General features: G+C 40.8%; 1 protein-coding gene across 1 annotated transcript in view; it reads right to left on the reverse strand.

Annotated features, from left to right (window-relative positions):
- The window catches only part of coro7 (coronin 7), a 107,866-nt gene that overhangs the window by 77,295 nt on the left and 6,438 nt on the right, over positions 1 to 24,133 (reverse strand). Inside the window, exon 7 of the mRNA XM_085454243.1 lies at positions 20,959 to 21,009. Within this exon, the coding sequence (XP_085310369.1) occupies positions 20,959 to 21,009 (51 nt within the window). The remainder of the gene's footprint in view (positions 1 to 20,958; positions 21,010 to 24,133) is intronic.

A 24,133-nucleotide genomic window follows, 5' to 3' on the forward strand; every position in this document is an offset into this window, starting at 1 on the left:
TGATCAAACGTTCACTTCTGCACCACTCTCAGGGGTGATATGTCTTTGTCTGTTTCATTGTTTTATCTAACACCACCTGTATGTTATACAGATGCGCTCTGGCTCCTGGTATGCTCCCAGATAGCTTCATCCACTAAGAGGGTTTAGAAAATATACTACTGACCTGGCCCTCAAACATATTTCTAAAGCAACACTACCAAAGTTGTACTGACAAAGTTGATAATAAGTCCTGGATTGAATAAACACTTAAGCTGAGACTGGGATCATTTTTCAGCCTGTAGTCAGATGGTGTACCTCATGCAGGTAACAGAGCTCATATTTGCCTTGATAAGTCCATCCTCAGATGTACAGCAGAGGTCCAGAGTAAACACAGGCATTCGAAAGAAGCAATACATCAGAAAAGAGCAAGGAAGGAGAAAAGCTAAAGCTAGTGCCGTGTAAACAGACATGAAAAGAAGTCATTGCCACTGAGCCGTTCATCACCATCACCACTGGCTGATTTCCTTCCAGGGGTAAAGCATTGGTGAGGAACTCTGACCAAACTAAGAACAAGCTGAGCGAAGTCCATTTAAAGCATGCGGGCTCTGTTTAACACTCAAACTGCTTTTAGGAGCCACATGTGTTTTGTGAGTCACAATTCTCAAAAACAGATGGAGATTCCAATTGTGTTCTAATTACATGCAAGAGTAAACAGACTAAATACAGCATCATCATCACTTTTTTATCATAGTTAGTTATGCTAATCCATGGCTGAGCACCAGATGACTTTGTTAATGTGAGGTCAGCTTTTTCCCCCCCAATCATATTTGCAATAAGTGAGAAAAGCATCACCCGTGAAGAAGGCCAAGTCTGCAGGCTTGTTGCCATTCCTGTGGACCTGTACTGGGCACGGCATGGCTCTGACCTGACACGCTTAAAGTAAATGTTTATGTTGATTTATGAGATTTGGTGTTCACTCTATTTACAATCTAAATTTAGCATTAGTCAAAAACGGCTTGAATACTTTTTTGCAAAAGCAGATAAATCCCAGTTACCCTCGCTGTTAAAACACCAAAATCAGGGCCAGAATTAAACACGTTAACAACTGGTAGGTGCATTTTTGGTGAACTTTTAATACTCTTTAATACTTTAATAATCTATCAAATAATTTGGTCCATGTGTTGAGGTCAGCAGTCTAAGTAAAGAAGCCCAAAACTCGTTCTTCCAGGACACCTCACCCAGCTCGTCCAGGGGAACGCCGCTGAATGAATGTCACTGAATACTGATTAAATCATAAGGTACTTAAAGTATTAGTTTAAGGGTGTGCGCACTTATACAGACCGCTTATTGTGCTTTTTTCTCCACCCAAACAGATGTGTTTGTTTTTCAGTCAAATCGTACATAGTGGCATTTCTGCTAAAGGTCACATTAAAGGTGGAAAAGTTTTGAAATTATTTATTGTGGCCTTATTTTTTAACATCATGAAAGCCTTTCATCTTAACAGTGGTGTCCATGCTTTTAATATCCACTGTAGAGATATTAGAGGCTCTAATAAAGATGCCCTTCCCGAGAAACTCAAAGTAATTTGGATTGTGGGGCAGTTAACTAGACTAACAGCCAACCAAGAAGCATGTGAGTAAATTTAAGCATTTTGTTGTTCTCTAAAATCTTTAGATTTACCTTGATAAACCAGTCAGTGTGACTTAGATGATATGCTAACATAGCTAGTGTGGTTTGGCTGATAACTGTCATACATTTACATAAATCTCACTACACCCAACATCTATAGGTAGATGGTAACCCCTCCCAGAGCCTGGTTCTGCTGGAGATTTCTGCCTGTGAAAAGCGAGATTTTCCTTCTCACTGCCGCCAAGTGGTTGCTCAAAGCGGATTGTTTGATGGATGGGGCTTTCTCTGTACTATTTTAGGGCCTTTCCCTTACAATACAAAGCGCCTTGACCACTGTTATGATTTGGCGCTATATAAATAAAATTGAATTGAACATAAAGTTAAGACTTTAAAAAGTGGATTCACATTTGATTGATGTCACTGTGGCTACATCCACCTTTTAAATACAGTCTCTGATTAACACACTATTATTTCCAAAACTGACACCGAGTACATCTGAGGCTGATGGGAACAGCCTCTTTAGTTAATCTGTCACGAATGAGGATGATAAGTTCATCCGCACGGAAACCTTAAAGTTTGTAGCAATTACAGATCATGAATAGCTGTTTAGAGACTTCAAGCTTATGGTGGCAATAAAGGAAAGAAGAAAGAAACATATCTCTTTATACCATCCACAAGCCCTAGATCTATGTTGCTAGTGATACTAAAGAAGCCAATTGTACAAGACCCTCATTTCATACCACCATAAATTTCTGTCCTATTTTTAGAACTGCTTGTGGAGTAGGAAGGAGGAAAAGACATAATTCTTTTTAAAGAAAAAAAAACAACATTTCACCTTTGTGAGCCACATCTGGAGAGGAACAGCTTAGTTTTGCCAATGCAGACAGGCCATCAATGAGGCAGCCAGGCAGGGCTTATAAACCAGCCTGAAGTCTCTCTGCAGATATCACGGCAACATCTCATCCTTCACCCAGATCTGAAGGCACGTGCAGATCTGAAAGCACGTGCAACTTTGAGCCCCTCAATGAAGCTGTCATCGTGGCTCCAGCTGGCAACTGGAGCCCCTGCACAACTGAGTATTAGGAGGTTTTTCTGAGCTCCATTCACCTTTTCCCAGTAAACAGTGTTTCAGTTTAAGGAAGAGTAGCACAGCCATGAGAGGGCTACAATACTACTGATGCCGGAGGGCGGCCAGAGGACACAACATCTGGACCTTGTGAGTGTGTATATACATGCTGCCAAACAGTATCTCTCCACTGGGGTCATAAATCTGTCTGAAATCCCATTCACCTAGGCTTTCTCCTGCTCACAGCTAAACCTTACAGATATCTGACTAATCGACCACGACACATTTGAAAATGAGGCGAAAAAGAGAGAGGTAACAGAAAAGAAAAAAAGGAAAACAAGACAAATGTTTCCTTAAAAGCCAAACAAAGGATGGAATCACAGATAAGCTGAGAAAAAGTGAGAGACACTTCATGAATTTACAAAATATGCACAGGGGATCAGTTACACCTGCTCGAATGACAGAGTAAAGGAAGTAAAGGAAATGACATCACATCTGGGAAAAGAATAAAGCGTCCGCATCAAGATCAGGGCAAATATTTTAAAGACTAAATCATAAAAATACTGAATTCAGTCTAATAACAATAAAGAAGGAATGCCCAAGAAGGATAAAAAGAAAGGATGAAAGAATTGTTGGCAGTGATAATGCAATTCAAACTGAAGTGACAGCAGGCAGGGTTTACACCGAGGTTAAACACTTTACAGGCAACAGGAAAGTGCCAGTCAGCAGTCTGGCCAATTATGCTTTTATGGGTCTATTAAATATCCTCTCTCAATATAAACAAATGAAGATCATTCCATCTCCTTCTGTCCTTCTCCCTCAGCTATTTAACTTTTGAACTTGAGCAGACGGTGTGCACATCTGTGTCACTCACCGAGAATGTTGATTCACCCACCAGGATGAATATCAGGTGTCTGTATGCACATATGGGAACTATCACAATCTCTCCATCCCTCTATTTCACAGCCCCTCTTTCTGTTCAGTTTTTCAATGTTCTCTATATCAGCTCAATGGGAGTGTATTCAACAATGAGCGCCAGCAGTCAAGAATTTAATTTAATGTACTGGAAGAATAAGTACTCATTTCATCCTGTCTTATAACAGTGTGTTGACACTGTCCAGTCTGATAATGTGGGCTTAAAGTTGGTAGGTGTCAATCATCTGCTGCTGCTCAGCTTCCTCAAATTAAAAAAAAGGGATCTTACGTGTACTCTATATTAAATAATATTTGAAAATTTTGGAAAATCCTATCATTAACTGCCTTACAAGATTTACAGTATTGTACAAACGTCTTGGACCACCCCTAATTTCATTAAATTGTGCTAAGAAAATGGGAAATGGGTGCAGAGATTTAATAAAACATGCAAAAATACATGGAAATACAGTTTACAAGGCCAAAACTATTTGTACAATTGTAACAAGCTTAAAGGTTAGTATTTGGTCTGACCACATTTATCACGTATTCTTGTAACTTTCTGCATTGGCAGTGTGTTTGGGATCATTATCATGCTGAAAATGAAGCTGTTGCCAATCAGCCGTTTTCTATGGTACTGTATGATGGATCAAAACCTGACAGTACTTTTTGATGTTTATAATTTCATCAGTTTTAACAAGATTTCAATCACCAGCCACAACTCACGACAGAGCCTCCAGCTGACTTTGGATGCCGACTGTCGTACCTCTTTCCTGCCCTCCTCCGTACCAATTGATGATAGTTTAAACCAAAACTATGACATTTGGATTCATTGCTCCACAAGACACGTCGTTGCTGATTTTCACTCCAGTTCTTGTGTAATTTGGCATACCTCAGCCTTTTCTTCCCATTTCCCTTCCTTAAGATTGGCTTCTTGATGAGCCTGATACATCTGTCAGGTCTTTGCTGCATTGTTTACTATTTTTTAAGGACAAGACTTTCAGATAAGGTTATTTCTGCTGTAGAAAGTTTTGTCTTCCTTTCACTTCTTCTTCTGTCCTCCATTTGCCCAGTTTCCTCCTATCTGTTTAGGATACACTGCACGCAATGCTAAGATAGAACAAGTTTTTGGTTAATAGTCTTTGGAAATCGCTGGTGCAAAAATATTTTATGCCTGTCAAACTGTGTTATTGTTGATATTTTCTGCTAGTAACAAAGCGCCTAAAGATACAATTCAAAATCGGGTCTTTCTTAACTTGTCTGTTATTTATAGATTATTCATCCTGATTCATCCTTTGAGTTAGGTCCCTTTGTTATGCTTGAATTATTCATAGGTTAGGGTTAGTTAAATACCAGGTTTGGACAGAAAATGAGTGCTAAAGCAATCAATGTAAAAAAAAAGAAAAACTTTTAAAGACCGTTAGAAAGCCTGGAAAACAATTGCTCAATACCACTGTAGAAATTACAAGAACATTTACTTCTTGAATCAAAATATCAGGAAAAGAGGAGTGCGTCAAAGGCTTTTGCAAAGTAGTGTATTTAACATGGTACAACTCTGACTAAAGGTAACAAAATCCACCTGCCAGAACCATAACGTACACTCATTCATTTGTTTTAATAGTTTATAAATGATGTAAAAATGACGTACAAAGCCAGATCAGCTTCTCTATTGCCAGCACTGCATCACATGATTGCAGCTGCAACCTGCTCCTCATTTTCTTTCCCCAAAGAATCGGCCTTCTTTTATTTTTATTTCCACTCCTCTAATCAATAACTCCTTGCCTCGTCGCTTTCATCACCCTTGAAACAGACTCCCTCTCAGTCTTTTCATCTGTGGCTAATTAGTCTTTTAGCGATTGCTCGGTTTTCATCATCCTTTTCTGCCTTCACGGGCCATTTAACTTGTGTTTTAGGTCGGGATTTGCTGTCTTAAATGTAACTCGGACTCCACAGAAGCTTCTACTAGAAATAGGACAGAGGGGGAGGTAAGACGAAGAAGAGAGTTGGGGTGGGTCGGGGGGTGGGTGGAAGATGGTAATCAAACCAGCCGTTTTATGCTTTCATTTCCTCTGCCGCCTACCGCCGCTTTTTCTCTGTTAATTGGAACCATACTTTTTTTTTTTTTTGTTCAATTCTCCAAAGTCAGGAAGACACAGTCCCTTTTCTTATTTTTGCACACTGCCTTTTCTGCTGTCTCCCTTCCTGAAAATGAAAATTAATGTGCAGGGTCAGCAGGTGGACAACAGTGTAAATCCAGCTGTAACAGCATAAATCCATAATATGACCCCATTTCCATGTAATTGAAATGTTTCCTGAATTCACAATGCATATAGAATTTTTTTGGTGTTGACACTATTGTGATTAAAACAACTCGCATCTATTTTAGAGCCTTGCAGACTGATCAGCGTCAAAGAACCAAAACAATCCTGCTTGCTGTCAATCTTTAATGCTCGTGGGTTCACATTTTGATCCTAAAATTCTTACACACAGTGGGCCAGATTATTTTCCAACAATAAAATGCAGCTACAGAGCTTACTAATAGCATTAACTTTTACAATTTACCACACAGACATCCTTATTTTTTCGTTTTTGACTTGCCTACAGTCAATTTTTCCGCCTGTCTCATTTCCCCTGTGTCAGCAAATGAAATGTCCCGCTCAAGATGAACTGAGATGTGAGCCAACACGACAATGAGCACAGCTAAGGGGCCACGTCTACTCTGCAGACAACAGGCAAGGCCTGCAGCCCCTGGGGAGGTTCTACACACTGGACTTTCCCCAAGTTTACATATATATATCTATATATAGATAAATATATAGATATATAAATAGCATCCAGCTACAATGGAATATACAGAAGTCTTTTCTTTAAGCCAGATGTTTAGATTTTCTTCTCCCTTTTAAATGCATCCACTTTTACTTTCTAATAGATGAGAAAGTGTGGAGAGCTTAAGAGAGAGATGAGTAGAAATGGGAAATGAATCATGAGGAAAAGGCACATAGTCCACCTTTACACTGGAAACATCAATCTTAGGGGGATCAAAGACGTGTTTTCTCAGTTTCATCCTACACATGCCCCACATTCTGAATATACATCATATGTCCTAGAGTTCCTTCAATGTGAGATAGCAGGTGCAATGCTGCGATGCATGTTGTTTTTAGTTTTGCTTTTTTTGCTTTTCGTTTCAGGAAAAAGAAAATAAATCATAGAGACTAAATGGCACTGAAGGAGGAATTTTGGCCTGCTCTTCTTTACAATATTGCTTCAGTTCTTTGAGGTCGGTGGGCATTTATTTCTCTTAAGGTCCCGCCACAGCATTTCAGTCGGGTTGAGGTCTGAACTTTCACTGAGCCATTGCAGCACCTTGATTCCTTTATTTTTCAGTTATTCTGTAGTCGATTTATTGCTGTGTTTCGGCTCATCGTCTTGTTGCATGACCAAAAATTAGCCCAAGCTTTAGTTGGTATGACGTGGTTGTGCTGATAAGCTGTGTTTGGCTTTAACCAAACATAATGCTGTGCATTATAATCAAATATTTCCACTTTGGTCTTGTCTGTTCAAGGAAAACTGCTTCAGACGTCTATTGGTTTACTCAAAAGCAACTTCACAAATGAATGAATAAAGTACTCTGATTCTGATGTTTCTGAACATGCTAACTGAGGACTGTAGTGTCTGAAATGTAGCATTGCATTACATGGTCTGACCTTGATATGCATTTGCTGGGACACTGGAAGATTGGTAACTGTCCTCAATGCTTCCATTTGTTAACAATCTTTTTTGCTGTAGAACAATAGATTTTAAATTATTTGGAAACGTCTTACCTCCTAAACATTGTATTAACTACCACCAAACTGCCAAAAACTTGTGGTTTTGTAGAGGTGCTCACATTTACTGATGATCAATTAATTGAATGCATTTCATTAGCAATACTTCTACTACTGCTTACCATCTTAATTCCTATGGAAGCAGTGAAGGTATACTTTTCACAGGAATCCACAGAGTCCTGTTAAAACTTCACATGTAATCTAAGATTCATTTACTCAAAATATTTAAGGCACTGAACTTATTTAATTGCTTATTTTAGACCACTGCAAACCCGGAGATCACAGCTGCCTAAACATGGGTGACTGATGGATTAAGCATACTCTCACAGCATCTAGAAAAGGGATCAGTTAAATTCTATCTAAGATAATAGAGTTGTATAATAAAGCCATGAATCATACACTAGAATGTCATAAAAATCTATCAGAAGCTCAACTCCAAGGCTTTTTGGATTTTTGGTCTGGGCTATGTGAACAAATCACTTTATCTGCCGAAGAAATTAAACACTTAAGTGGTGCAAAAACTGTATATATGAGCCAGGCTGCTAATTGGGGCATTTGGCCACTGCTAGAAATCCAGCAGCCAACAGCACCAGCCTTCGCTATGCTCACCACTTTCCAGGATCCCGGGACAACATACTGGACCCAATCGCACCACTCTGACGATACCAACAGTGTGCCTACTAGCAGGGGCCTCCCTCTGGGAAAACCATCCAAGGTCACAGAAGTTTTCCTTGGCTCAGCACACCATACAGACTTAGCTGGTTCCTGGAACTATCTTGATTAACGGGACCAGTAAATTCCCCAAATCAGTCTTTCAGTCCAAAAGAAGCAAAATCCAGCCAGAGGAGATTTCAAGTGTATGTTTGGTGATCTCCAGGGTTTTTGATGGTTATTGTGGTTAAGGTTCAAGCAATGACTATTACAGAGATGCACTTAGTGGCTCAGTCTTTTAAATCCAACCAGAGATTCATGGGTCAGGATAGGGCACAAATGACAGAGGGAGGAATGATCTTGCTGATGACAGCAAGAACTGCCAACACTCGGGGTGATGAGAATCTGCACGCCAGACCTGAGCCACAATAACAAAGAGACAATTCTTTTGTTTTCTTTTTTTTTTCATGTGCAAAAAAATAGAAGAGCGTTTCTGACTGAGCCGGAGCCTACACAATTAATCATGCCAACACTGTTGAAGACCCCACGAGGCTGCTCAGTCTTTGTAGCCTGACCCAGCCCTTTAGTGCCTGTTGTCATTTATGGCTCTTTCATAGCTGCAACGGATACAGTTGGCTGGCTGCACTCCCTCTCTGAAACCACATCATAGAGGCTTCACATCTTCAAAGTATACCCCCATGCCTTTGCATAGAAGCATGAGTTGCGAGCGCTGAGAGTCAATCGAGAGGCACACGTGTGCAAAGCATGTCATTTTCACGTCCGTGTCATTATACTCCAGGAATCCTTTACCCTGTGTAAATACTGGAGGCTGTTCCTTTAATTGCTTCCGTTCCAAAATGATTGTTTATATTCAGTAATTAAAGTTAGGTATTGGAGCTTTCCTGTATTGATTTCAAAGACCTGTGAAATTATTGATATTACGGGAAAAAAAGATCACAATAAATATGAGAACAAGTAGTTTAATGGGATTATAATGGCCACAGCAGGTGCTAGCCTAAAGGGACAATGAGATGAGGCAAGTGTATAAAATCCCAACCAGGCTTATATCTTTCAAAAACTGGATTTAATTTCAATGGCTATTGCCCAAGTGTTGACCTCTTGCACACTGCATGTGAAACACCCAAGCATGGGGAAGCTGAGTGACACACTGATTAATTACCTCGTCTTTGCTATGCTAACAAACAGCTCATTCTCCTCTCCCAATTACAACATGCCTTCTAACACTCAGCAGCTTCACTCCAGGAAAATTTCCATTTAGCTCTTGCATGAAACCACAAATTGCAGCAGAACCTGTTGTCTTATGAGACTCAATTAGTAAAAGATGACCCAGGCTTGCTTTTGTTGGAAAAGGATGTAGCATTTAAAAGACTTGTGTGAGCCAGAATTTCAGCCCCCGCCGCCACCACCCTCCTCTCTCCATGCTCAATAGTTTCCACTGTTAAGAACTCATTACATACTTTGGCCTTGGAGAGGAAAAACATTTAGCACCTATGCAGGTATGCACACCTGTGTCCAATGCTCAGAATCAGTGTAATAGCACTGGAATAGAGGCCATTCTGCATGTGCATCCCCTTGGAGATTAAGGTGAATATTTTGGGAAATTTTTCAATACTGAACATCTAAATCTTTATTTTTTTTGCAAAAATACCACTGCTATGTGGTTTAAAGCAAGAATTTTATTGATGCTAACAGCAGAAACCTCTGCCCAACAGTACAAAACCATCTCAAAGCAATCCTTTTTGAATTAAAACACAAGTTGCAAGTCCTCTGGGGCTTGTGCTGAATAGCTATAGTTAAGTTTATGCAATACGGAAAACAGCCTAAAAATGTGCACAGAGATGTCACAGTCTCACATGCCACCCGCTGAAACATTGTTAAAAAAACAGCTGCCCCTTCATGGCAATGACGATCTCCAGTGGCTGTAGCCTTGCCCAGCAGGAACATGTGCCCTGCTGCACCACAAAAACTGCTTTGGAGCAACTGAAGGAACACATCAAAGAGATAATCACAGTCTCCAAACAACCCATATCCACCATCCACTGAAGCATCCGAGGGGATGTGCCATGCAGGTCACGACTGATCCACAGAGACCCCACCCTACCGCTCAAAAAACCCAAAAGACCTGCTGCCAGTGATCAAGTTGAGCCTGTTTTAAGAGCTCCTGTATACATTATTACAAAGGTGGTTTTAAAGCTGCTGCAAATGATGTATAACACTTACATTTTCCCATTTGGATTCCACCAGTGATTTATTGGTATGATATGACACATTTTAGTAAAACAACACTATTATTCAGCTTGATCTATACTGTTATTTTGCCAATTATCTGCAATTATACAATAATGACATAATCACTGCATAAACTGTTTATCTTTTTCACAATATAATGAGTTTGACATTCCTTATTGCAGAACTTTATATATCGAAGTCTTAAAGGAGCTTTGTATATTCAATATAACATGGGAAATTGTTGAAATAATTTTAGTTACATTACTGTTTATCATGTAAATCACATTGTAGTGATTACATAGCTAATGAAATGAATTCAAGTGCTTTCCACTTGAATTATGTGATTAAAGATATCATAGAGAGAAAACACAGGCTGTATTTTTTATGTGAAATATCGCCACCATTTCGTCAAACTAAGATCAACAAGCCTAGTTTTGGACAGAGCCCACGCTGTTCTTTATTTCCTGAGGGCACTCTGAGGCTGGCCTCAGATGTCTTTCAGTTCCTGCTCTCTCCTTCTACAGTGGAGGTCTACTGCACAGCATATGGATGCAAGTCTCATCACAATCTGACAGGTCAGCTTCTGCTTATGCTGTTTGGCATTTCACAGGCTCTCCAGATGTGGTGATTTCTATTGTAGATGTCATTGAATGCATACAGCAATACATCTTTCATGCACTCCTCGTGGAGCCCGAAGGAGGTCCAAAGAGAACCCACTCCACACAAGGAAAGTGCAACCCAAATAATAACTAATCCTCAGGTCATTTCACACGCAGCATCACACACCTGCTCATTCACATCACATTCTGCTGCTCTACCTCCAAAGCAGACTTCTCCCTTCTCCTGTAATTCCTCCAGGAGCAGCATGCTTTTTCCAATTTTAAACAGAACACAGAAAAAAAAAAATCTGTATTTTTTAAATGCATCATATAAGTAAAACAGCAAAATAGGCAATTAAGGTCATGCTGAAAACTAAAGCAGAGATAATGAGGGCAAACTGAGGTGAAGTAAAATTGGAGCTTATAAGATCCTGAAACGGCGCTGATGTCGGTTCATTATATTTTTCTATCCCATTTAAAAATAATGATGAAGCGACCGATTCCCATGTGAACTGATCCCTGTTTTCCAACTCTTTCTTCTTAGCCTGCCCTCAAATCAAAGAAAACGCAGATTCAGAGAAAAAATGACAGACAAGCTAAAAAAGAAGCCAATTCCCATGCCGGTGGATCCATTATCTCAGGATGCGGCAGGGGAAAAAAAGACAAGGAAAAAAAAAGAGCTAATCATCAACTATTTTTGGCTCCAGGTGTGACCCACATGTGTGCACAGAGTCTTCATTACTTGGAAAATGGGAGTCTCAGAGCAGCCAGCACACTAATGGGGCCTCCGCTCCACAAACAACACACACATGTGAGCAAAGGGCTTCGGTGCTGCCAGCTGGCATCCACTCTTTTACCCCCTGTCCTCTGAAAAACACACCCACAAACACAAATCTGGATTGTTAATGGAGCTAACACCCCCTCAAACCTTTGGCCCCGCTACTCCCCCCAACCCCTCATGCTTTGAGACATCACGTAGCTTACAAAGAGTCAATGCGCATAGAGAAGAGACTGTAGGTCACAAACTAAGCACTGGTAAAGTAATCATAACTGAGACGTTTTCCATCCAATTCTGCTAATAGAACAGCCACATTTTCTGCCACTGTTTAGCTGAGCTGCCTGGATAGAAAAACTCCTCATTAGGAAAGAGTCTCCTCAGTTTCCCTGAAAGTAACTAAGACTGGCAGCGGGGCGGCAGCCAGTAACACAGGGAGCAGAGATTGAGAGAGAAAAGGAAAGAAAGAGGAAAACGGGGGAGGGGGCACAACATCTGGGCTGAGTTAACCACTGGCCATTACAAGGTCCTGAACTCAGCAGGGTCTGATGGAGAAAAGATACAAGCACAAAGTACTGTGCATGATACTGATTGAGGAGGACGGTGAGTATTCACATAAAGACAAACCACAGGAGTAGGACAGAAACATCACATGGAATTATGTGTGCACCAGCGACAAAATACGACAGCCCCTAGGAGGTCAAAGGTTGGATCAGCCTACTAACAGGCAGCTTGACTTTGGCAGATTGTAACATATAACAACTGTATAGAGTCTTGAATCTGTAGCATAACTTATACAAACAGTGAAGATGTGTTGCGATAAAGAAAATAAAACTAATGTACGTATAACAGTCTTCACTGGCATTACATGTAAAATGTGAATATTTGTTCAACCGCACCACTGTGTGCAGTCTGCTGCACACTTACTGAAAAAGAGGATGTTCTGAAGACGCTGTGGGAAGGTAAACAGGAATATTTCTGATATGGCACGTTTATATTCAGGATGAGAAATTGATGTTGAAAACATTTAGCACTAAAAAGCTGTTTAACAGCACATGAAAGCCTGTCCCTTAAATCGTTTTAAACATTTTTTTCCCTCCACAAATTGCCCGGTTCCAGCCATGTTCAGATATACTGGTATATAGACAAATACTTTTTAAAACACAGAAGCATTTTTGGCTCAGTTTAAAGTTAAATTATGCTGTTTGTGTAGCTGGAATTCAGAGCTCAGCTTTGAGTAAGCCCATGACATATTCTTGGAATAAGTTCCGGTTCTTTAAAGACATTATATTTCACATTTCACAACGTTGCCTCCATATCCCTGTGGTGTTAGTATTAGACATTCTCCGAACTCTAAACAAGCTTCATTCTGCGGGAAGTGAAACTTCATTCTCTGGCAAGCACGGATCTTCTGCAATCAGAAATAACTTGTTGGTAGAATACTGAACAGTTATGAAACTATGAGAGTTTGTATTGACACTAGATGCATATTTTAATACTCCATTGAATATTAACGAGAGGTTTGGCTTTAAATTAAGCCTCCACAGCCGGGGACTTGAGGAAATTGCTTCAATCAAAGTCAATATTTCTATTATATTTTGAGGCAGATTAAAATTTTATAAGATCACATAGTTGTATATCGGCAAATATTGTTAATAAAAAAAATATTTTTTTGTCAGGGATCCTCCTTCTCTTCTTTTGGCTACTCAACAAGTCACCTGCCTCCGTCTTACCTCGTCCCGAGTATCCTCCTCTATCACTCCTCTGCAGGTCCCCTTTCACTAAATCCATGAATCTCCTGTGTTCAACATCCTTTCTCCAGTATATGCACTATCGCTTCTCTGCACATGTCCAATACATCTCAACCTTGCCTCTTTCTGTCTCCACAAATCTCAACCTGAATGTTCGCTCCGATATACTAACTTCTAATCTTGTCACCTGTCTCCTACTCACTCACATACATTTATTCTATCATGTTTCTACTAACTCCTCTCCAGCCTCTAAAACAAGTGATATCATATTTATTTAACAGTAAACATAGGATTTCCTTTATAATCGTGTCAGCTCCTGCTTCCAAGGTCAAACATGAACTATGAAACTCAACTTCGAACAGCCAAGTGTTCTTATGGTAAATGGACTGGTTTTTATATAGAGATTTTCCTCTCTACCTGAGCACTCAGCGCTTTATACAACATGCCTCATTCAATCATTCACACCCACTCATATAAGCACTTTCTTCTACCTAACATTCACATACATTTCGACAGATGTGTCACAGGACAACATCTTGCCCAAGGATATTTAGCATTCAGACTGGAGGAGCCAGCGATCAAACCACCAACTTTCCAGTTAGTAGATGACCTGAGCACCAGCCGCCTCTCTTATCAAAAGCATACAACAAAAACTAATTGAACTTGGAAGTGCAATTGTCTTCTTAAATTCAATTTGGAAAATTAAAGCCAATACATAGAAAAGAAGTAGCACAGTGGTGTAGTGCTTAGGACTGTCACCTTACAGTAAGAAAGCCAGCTGGGGGCCCCTTTGTGTTGGAGTTTGCATGTTGTCCCTGTGCCTGTGTGGGTACTCCCCAGGTACAACTGCTTCCTCCCGCAGTCCAAAGACATGCATGTTAGGTTCTAAATTGACCATAGTGTTAGTATGTGATAGACTAGCGATCTGTCCAGGGTTCACCCAGCGTCTCGATCAATAACAGGCTCCAGCTCCCCACGACTCTGAACTGGATATTTTGTTAAGAAAATGAATCAATGGATGGACGAACATATGAAATGCTGACTGCACATTTTGCATCAAGTCACTGCACTGCAGTATCTTTCTGCATGTGTTCACACTAATGAACTATAACAACACAGATTTCATAATTTGATATCAGCTGATTGTTGCAGTCCTTCCATAATAACGGTTGATCCAAAATCCACACATCACAAAGATTAAATCTATGGGAATAAAATGTACTAGAGTGAGTTAATTTCACCTCAACCGCTCTTTCTTATGCACGGAGTTGCACAAGAAATGAAGCATCAAATAAACCAAATGCAGAGGCACAAACACCAAAATTAAGTCCATCCATTTCACATCACGTCTCTGAGTGTTTCTCCTTCATGGCTGTCCCTTTGGGTCGACATCAGTGATACAAACTAAACTATTCTGCAGCAGTCAAAGAGCTTCTTTGTGCTGCCTGCCAGAGTCCACACACAATCTAAGCTCATCATGCCTGCCTGTAGTTTATTCAGCCTGTAATGAGTAATCTGAGAGTGATCGCACATTTTCCAAACACACACACACACATATGCGCAATTATAAGAATTCAAAGAAACGCAGATAAGACGGACATCCAAGTGTAGTTTATTATGCCTGTAATTATAAATACAAGAACGGCTAACACAGAGTTCATTCCGTGTAATTTATAGCGGGATATAAAAGATGCTATAGCACTGAAACCACTTTGCTTTTCCTTGGCCCTGCCCAGTGTTCCCTCCTCAAGTCCAAACCCACGGCAGCCCATGGTCCTCTCTAATTTCACCCCAAGCAGCAGAAGCTCGAGCTGAAAAAGAGTAATGTGGCCCCCAAGTCCAGCAAACTATTCCCTTTTCCTGTCTCCCTCCTCTTCCAGCGACCACAGATCGACAGCTCTACGGCCAGCACTGGCCCAAAACTATGAGGGGTATTTTCAGCACTGTAATTTAAAAGACACATGGTATACACACAGGCACAAAGTCAAATACAGAACCACACACTCAGCAAATACACAGCCATTGGGGATAGATCAAAAGACAAGAGAGTGGAGAGGAGACAGAGATGCCCACAAAGACACGTGGCCCATTAGGATCAGGTCAGTGTGCCCTGAGTGCCGAGTTTGAGGAGTCTTGTACTGAGTAGCTCAGTACAGGAAAACAGGGTGGAGGCCCAGCAACAAAGAGATGTGAAAGAAACTCATCTGTAAACAGGAGGCCAGTATTGGGATGTTATGGCAGGGAGGGTAGAACCAAGAATAGCAAAGAGATTTAAAAAAAAAAAGTTTGTTTGGTACTTGATGATTCACCACTTTGCTATGCTCATGCTGTGTGTCATTTAATTCTGGAGAGAAATCCAAAGATTCAGTTGATTTTGATATATGTTACCATTTTAAAGGCTTTACGACACAAACGAGACGGCTTAACTAGGATATGTTATATGCCCAGTGAATGTGTGGTTAACAGATTTTTGCTTTAAATCATATAATGTTCTTCGGATGACATTAGTTGGCGGTTGATGTACTATTTAAAAATCTATTTGTAACTCTTAAACCCAAACGTATGTTGAAGGATATCTAGAAGTTTATCAAAAAGCCCCTTTACTTGGAAAAAAATAAAAGATGTCCAGAGGAAAAACGAAAAAATTTAATCTGAAATTGAACCCGTCTTCCGTGCGCCAACTACCTAACAACTGTCGCTTGTGCACATACATACACACTTGCACTGATTACAGATGCAGTATATACACTGCTCTTTCTGTCCAAGACCTTAATTACCCTGTGCAGTCTTATTTCCCATAAATACAGCAGGAGCAGGGCTGTAATTAGGGCCTATATTTACTCCACCTGGCTAAGGGAGAACCCAATTCAGTGCTGGCCACAGGGATGAGCAAGCCCCACTCAACTAGGCTGCCTTTGGAGGAACCAAGGCACCAGCTGTGTCCCAGCTCATGGTTCTGGATGCTGTGGAGGATGAGGAGTGCCTCACAAAATCCAATCAGGTGCACAATAAAACCTGTGTCACAGTTCCTAATACTGTATTTGCTGGAATGATCTCCACAAAATACTTAATTTGAAAGAATTCATCCCATAACACAATAGAAGCTGTTTCCTAAACCATCTTTGCAACCCATCTCTTAAACTATCTCATCTAACTTTTGCTTGTCTGCTGCTTAGGATTCTTAATTCCTATTTTTCTTATTGTTTGCGTGTGAAGTCCCAGTCAACTACCCCCTAGCAAAGTGTTTATGTATTGACTGGTTGGCAAGTTGCAGCTGGAGGTGGCTGGTAGCTGCTGTAAAATTGCTTCCTAAAGCCCCACTCACTCCTAGTGGCCTAAACAGCAGTCTATGCCCCTCTGGCAACGACAGGTTGCTAGGGAAAACTGTGTATTCGCTGACCAGATGGTGAGTTGCTGAAGGTTGCCTGTAGCTGCAAGATTAAATTTATTGCAAAAAGGTATACAGTGCTGTACAGAAAACCATGTTGCCATTGGTTTGCATAGCATCAGATCGCCACGGTAACGTACAGATGCATAGAGGATCAACTCTGGGTTCAGTATCTACTGATTCTTTGATATGAAAGGTCAGGAATTAATCCACCAACCTTCTGACCGTTCGATGACCTGCTCTTTCAAATGAGTTCTTAAAAGTATAATGCAAAGTGGAATTCAGCTGAACCGTAAACCTCTTTGCAACCGGTTTCACCCAGTGAAAGGCATGAACCTCTAGCAACCACACACTAACTGGTTGGGGAATACAAATTCATCCCTAGTAAATAGTAGCCACCTTGGTAGTCGCCGACCCGCGTCTAGGACAGTGTGATGGGGGCTTTTACACTGCATGTCATTTAATGGTTTTAGCAGGTGAGCTGCATGGCACTCCTGCTCTTCTAATTTTTTAATATTTCTCTTTAGCCTTGTTCTTGTTTTCGCAAGAGCCACCATTATAACAAATAACTCCTCATTATTACATCTACATGAGCGCACCTGCTTTTTGAGGAACCGATCAATAAGCCTGCATTTACCTTGAGTTATTTCTCATTCCTGTGGTATATCCAGTGACTGTTAACTACCTAAAAATACCTGGAAAATACAAATTTCTTTTGCAGTCCTTAAGGGAGGAGGAGAATAGCCAGTACAATCACTTATTGGATCAGCACTACACAGATGAGTGTTGCAAATGATACGTCGGCTTCCTTCCAAATTCGGGCAAAAGAAAAACATTTCTGTTAGATGTATACATTTCACTTTGTTTACTCCAGGGAAATTCGGATTGAAAATTGGAGAAACTCGTGCTTTACCCTAATGCTCCCCAGCTTTCTTACAATATCCTTCCCCCAGAAGTCTTTTCAGAGAAGAGTTGCGGCGTCTCCTGATGAAGACAACTGACTGGCGCTCAAGCAGGAAGGAAAACAGACCTCCCAGTGAGGTTACAAATTCGCATAGTTTGGCCATTTCTCTGCCCCTCTGTTTACTTTGTGGCCACAATGGCCGTTCCCTGCCATCGCATCACATCTACAACAACAAACCATTGAAAATGCAAAGTGGAGAAAGTGCTTGAAAATGCCTTCATGTCAGAAACAAACAAACTATTTTGTGGAATCTCATCGAAACCACTCATGCAATGTGAAATGTTGTGCTATGTTATGTTTTATGGTGTCGAACTGCTTTGTGGCTCCCACTCTTCTCTGCATCAGAATTACTGCACTCATCATGTTTCAGTGTGTTAAGGATTCAGCACCCACACCCTTCAGCAGATCTGGTGCTAATAGGAGTGGCAGTGGCTCTCCCATTCTTTTGACAGAGAAACACATCTGAAAGCTGTATGGGTGAGGTTCTGCCCACTCTTCAGAGGGCCCAGACCAAAGCTTTTCAAAGCAGGACCTTCTGGTTTTCTGTTATAGAAGCAAAAGAAGAAAGGGAGAGAATGCAAAACCAAAAAGGCAAGAGCAAACCCTCTCATAACTTTGATCTGGATCCCAGCGCTCTTTGGTTTGAGGTGGTGAATTAATGTGCTGACTACAGAGAATCTCAGTTTGCTGAATCACATATCTGCACATATTAGTAGTCTGCGAGGCAAAGACACACATTAATCAGAGAAAGCAAAGAGAGAAACAAAGAGGGTGGAGAGGCTAGCAGACTTGGCTCAATGGTCTCTGAGTGTCCTTGCGGCAAGCAGTCTAAGAAAACTTTTTTTAAAGCCACAAACCATTTTTGAATTGACAATTTTGTTGCAGACCAGCTGGGAGAGGGAGGGATAAAAAGAGTCTAAAGGAGTCTATCATTAGCTTCTTATATATCTTATACAGAAAATAAAAAAGAAGAAACGAGAGTTAAGCAAGCATAAAAACAAGAGTAAACCTTCAGTCTGTCTCCTACTGTGGTTGCTTACTACATTAATAAAGATCTCTGACAATAGCTGCACTGCTTAGATAGAAAAGTGTTGACAATGCATTTGTTATCTCTTGTAATAAAGGAAGTAATATGGAAGATGTGGCACAGGGAGAATGTGACATAATTTAGCCTTTTTCTAGCCATATAATACTCAGTCGTTTCTAGTCTTAGCAAATGCTCTGCCTGTTTTTTTTTAAGTTTTTCATGCCATAAGCTGCTTTTTAAATTATTTTGATTCCAGGCCTTATACTTGACCATTTTCAGAAGAATCTTTTTAGTTTGTTAAACCACTTAACACTGATCTACGAATCATTCAAACATTAAAAAAGACACCAGTCTACCCATGCATTTTAAACTTACTCTTTAAAAACATTCTAGTGAAAATGGAAAAATGTGAACGTGAAATGGCAAATATAATCTTGATTTTGAACCCCTACTCCCAAAAGAGACACATCAGGTAATCATTGTGAGTAACTTTGATTCAGTTCTGAACAATACTCTGAGAGGAGCAGCAATTATTGTTGTGAATGAACGGATTGTTGATAGATGCCTCTCGACTGCATCCACTGAGCTCATCAGGTCATCGACCAAATGAGCTAAGACTCAATCAAAAAATGTATGTGGATAAAAAATGATGGAATCTCCAGGATTATTCAGATGCAGCAGAACTGGGAAGAATAGATGTGAAGTGCAAAATCTGTGCAGTACTCGTTTAGGAAATTTTTTTTTAAACTGACCCAAAGACCTTGCCTTTTCACGTATTTGGTTCTCCCCATTCCTAAAATGTCCTAGTGCAGCATATCCCCGCCACTAGGAACCACTGGCTCCTACTGGAGACACTGTTTGAGACAGACAGACTACCCAGCACTGATTTAATCTAAACTAATGACACCCTTTGGCTGCACCAAGTTGCCTGGAATATCATATTTTCAGGCAATTTATAGCACTGCTGGACACATCTTCTTAAAGTCTGCATTGGATTTCTGGGGAGAAAATCCTCCTGTGCAGAAAATTCCAACAGGCTGCAGAACAGCAGTGTGCTAAAATGACATCAACACTGAGACACCTGATGTAAACAACTGGGTTCAAAGACTGGAGAGAATCAGCTCATGTTACCTCAGAAAACAGACACCCATTCACTCCATTATACAGGCAGTAAGACGTGTGGCACAAATAAAATCATCTGCATACCCTTTCCTTTGCTGCCTCGCTGACTTCAGAGACATACCTCTGAAACTGTAACCCTTACATAAAGGTCTCGAAAGATTCAAAACAAATAAAGAACACATGGGCGAGTACATACTGTGCAGTGTGAGCAGATACAAATGTCTTCACATGTTCGCAGGTGCATGAACCCACAAATATGCTTCACTTCCATACAGCCTGCTGTGCCTTCCAGGTATTTCTGTGATATAATATATTAAAGCTGCTGCTTCATGTTGTGTTTTTGCAAGATTCTTTATATTTACAAATGTGAACAAGAGACCATCAGGCACAATACTACCCCAGTAATTAAATCAGCCTGGGAGGTCCACTGTGGAAATGTGTGAGATTATTTGCACTATACTGAGCTGCCTCTCGCAACACTCACTCATGCCTCCCCCACTTCATCTTTTCTTCCTCATCCCCTTAGCACACAAATGCCCTACCACTCCACTCCCTCATTGCTGGTGGATAAAATTGGCTCAAAGCTGATTGCCAGTGGAGGAGAAAGGGGGAAAAAAGGAGGGATGAGGGCTGGGATGGGTACCCGTGGGAATTAAAGAGCAGCGATGACATCGTGTGCAGCACTTCCATAAATCAGTAGTAGATGAATTACTGTGAGTGGCCAGTGGTGAGCATTCTTGGTTACTGTTAACATGTTTGTCACTAGATGGAGTGCGGGAAAGTAAAGGGGCTTATATTACAGTAAATGGCAGTAGAGCACAGTGACAATGAACAGGGTGGTTATTCTACCAATAGGTACTTTGAAGAGAGATGATTTTCTATTTCTTCTACACTGTAAACAAAATCCCACGCCACAAAAAAAAGCAAGAAGTGGACCACAGTTACAAGTGTTACAATGCCCAGAGAGCAGCTGCAGTTGTTCCTTTGGCAGCACTGTGATGACTTTTTACTGGAGACTTACCTGAACAGGTGCCAGCTGGGCTCGGGGATCAAACACGCGGATCATCTTATCCTATCCAAGCATTAAAGAAAGAGAGACTTAGTAAGTCAATTAGCAATATTAGAAATTTTTATTATTTTTGATACATGACACAAATATTAAGAGGGCCAATTTAAACTGGGACTTTTTAAAAACCAAAAAAATTATGTCTGTGTTGTAATTTCCTCTTTTTCCTTCTGTGGAAAAAAGCTCAATGGAAAGGGGCTTTTTTTAAAGTATTTTTAAAAAAAGTCTATATATCTATAGTAAAATTAAGAAAGAGCAACACAAGCTCTCCAAAGTGCCCTTATTCATCAGCGTGATCTCACTGATTCATTGTTAGCAAATGCAACCCAGTGACCTCGCCATGGCCTCCCGTGCCGTGACCCCGGCCAGCCCAAACATGCATTAGGCATCAATCAAAGCAGCCAATCACAGTGGCTCCTATGTGATTGGAAGGAAATGGGGGCTTAATGGGATCAAACTGTGACTGTGAATGTGAATGTGTGTCTGCAGCACGACCGTGATCACCGCAACGGCCTAACGTGAGGAGCTGACAGCAGGCAATACTCTAAAGGCAAAACCATCGGCACTTTTAAAGATATACTATGCTAACTGTGATGCAGTTAAAGTCACAAAAAGATGAGCTCTGTGCAACAGAATATAAATAAAGAGCTACATTTTTCCGATTTTTTTAACTTGAGTAGTAAACAAGGGTAATAACTAACGTTCTGCTTCTTTCTCTGCCTCTCCACTCGTGTGTGAGTGAAGCCCACCCACGAGTATGATGGCCCAAAGCTGTGTCTTCAGGCCGCTGTGACCTGGGGCTAAGCCAAAGACTCAGAAGGCAGACATACACACAAACACACCCACATGGGCCACAGCCCACCTGCTGCCAAAATGCCAGATTTGGTCTAAAACCAATCTATGAGCTCTAAACTATCTCTAAGTGGTAAAGATTTATTTGTGGAGCTTATTTTGGGAGATAGTAAGCTGGTGCTGCCCCTAACAATTATGTCCATGATTTATTTGAATTATGTTGTGAATGCTGAAACCTTCAATGCAAACCTTAAACCTTCAATGCAAACACATACATGCCGACTCTCTCACATAAGATATGGAAGAGGACACCAGCTTGTGCAAATACACAAATGAGAGGTTTCTCACATACAGATGTTCTCCAGCAAGCAAACGCGAACACACACACACCTTGTTAAGCCTATGACAACAACAACACATATAAACTTTACCTAAACTCATAAATGCAGAGTGGCCAGATAGCCTTGTGTGTGTTTATGAGTGTGTTTGTGTGTGTGTGTGCTGAGAAAGCTGCTGTATAATCAAAGTGATGGAGCCTCATTCTCAAGCTGCTGTTAATGAGTTTTCGCCACTTGTGTGTTGCACACAACTTTCACATGTGTGCAAACACACACACAGATGCTGGGAATCTTCGGCGAGGGCTGCTCTCTCACTCCAACTTCACTCATCAAACACACTGTCCTGCCAGCTTGTTGTTTCCCATGGTTACTAGTGTAGTGTAACTGTGACTGGCAGTTTGGGATCACACAACCTTTTAACCAGTGATTCTGTGCTCTGTGGGAGACAGAGCACAGATAAAATTCAAAATTCAAGGTGAACCGTGGGGCATAAACCCACAGACACCTCACTTCCAGACAGCATACCACCCAGGCCCGTCCATCATTCAGATAAACAAGGGCCTACCTCCATCCCTGCTCACACTACCTGTGGGTTTCATTGCACTGAATGCTGCCTTTCTCCACAGTGTGTCATAAATACACATCTCTCCAGGTTCAAATGAGGCCTGTCATGATTCTTGCTCCTCAGGGTGGTGGTCTCCCCTTCATCTTCCCCCAACCCAGCCCTGTGCGCAGTGTTTACCCTACAGGAGGGCTGGAGAGATTGGACCCACATGTTGGCAGGCCCTATTTGCTTTAATAAGCTAGATTGGGGAGACTGAAAGGGGCCTTTTGGTTAAATGACACCAGAGCCCAATGGGGCAAGAACCTCAGAGGCCTCACAGCCTCTGATCTTGCACCCCACCCCACCGCCACACCTCTGCACACTTGTTTCTGAGGTGCCTGGTTCTTTCCGTCTAAGTCTCACTTTGGACAGAAAGGCTTGTTAGCTCCGGTGAAGGCTATTATCCTGTCAACTTAATGTCATCATTTGGACACAATCCATGACTGCTGGATTAATTTGTTACTTGTCAGAGCAAAGACAAACAAAGGGAGCCTGGGCCAACAATGTTACCTGCTAATTACATGCATGTGGCATATTTCTGTGTCAAAGTTTATTTGGTCTCAAGCTCAAGTAAGCTCATTAAGTATTTGTCATATTTTCATATCAATCACTTAATTTGAGCTTTTAGTAAAGTTTACTCTAGTGCATAATGTGACAGTTAAAACAGTGTACAACAGAATAATATTTAAAAAATGATCCCTGGGCTCTTTCTATATTCAAAATATACTCATCAAATAATTCCCTCTAAACTTATAAACTTCTATTCCTAAACAGATTTAAACCACATCCTTTCTTCTTCTTTCTTTGCCTAAATTATTAACACCCAAACAGAAAACCCTTTGGCCATAAAGACACAGCTTTCCAGACTTCCTTTCTTGAGCAATTAATTTAGTTTATTTCATGCTTTTCCTATAAACCACATACCCAGTGGAGATGTCAAACAAGCACTGTTCACCAGATTCTAATTCTTCTTATTGGGTTTGGGGCTCAGGGGTCAGGTGGGGGCAAGACAAAACAAAGGCCTTGATATATTTATCCTTTGTACGCAGCTTGTTTCCATTATTAGAGCCTTTATTGCCAAGAGACTGAAGTTTCCAGTCTGATGAAGAAAATCTCCACAGGCCTTCTGTTTTAATATGTTAATAATGATGCCAAAAACATTAATAAACGGTAAATTACATCTTTTGCTATAAAATTGGTTTTCTAAATGTATCCCCTTTTCCCCTCTAAAGACCTGCTCAACAGTTTCTGATCTAATGTGTAATGTGACCCCCACCCTTTTTTATAAGTTTGACCCGTGTTAACAGTTTTCTGAAATTAACTCATATAAACAGATAAAGTGCAGCAATGTTCAAAGTGGGGCTTTCTGCACTCAGTGTGAGACACTGACTGCATC

This window comes from Copadichromis virginalis, linkage group LG4 (genome assembly GCF_057382275.1).
Source record: "Copadichromis virginalis isolate Kocher_CV1m ecotype Utaka linkage group LG4, C_Virginalis_male_GT1.1, whole genome shotgun sequence".
Classification (NCBI taxonomy): domain Eukaryota; kingdom Metazoa; phylum Chordata; class Actinopteri; order Cichliformes; family Cichlidae; genus Copadichromis; species Copadichromis virginalis.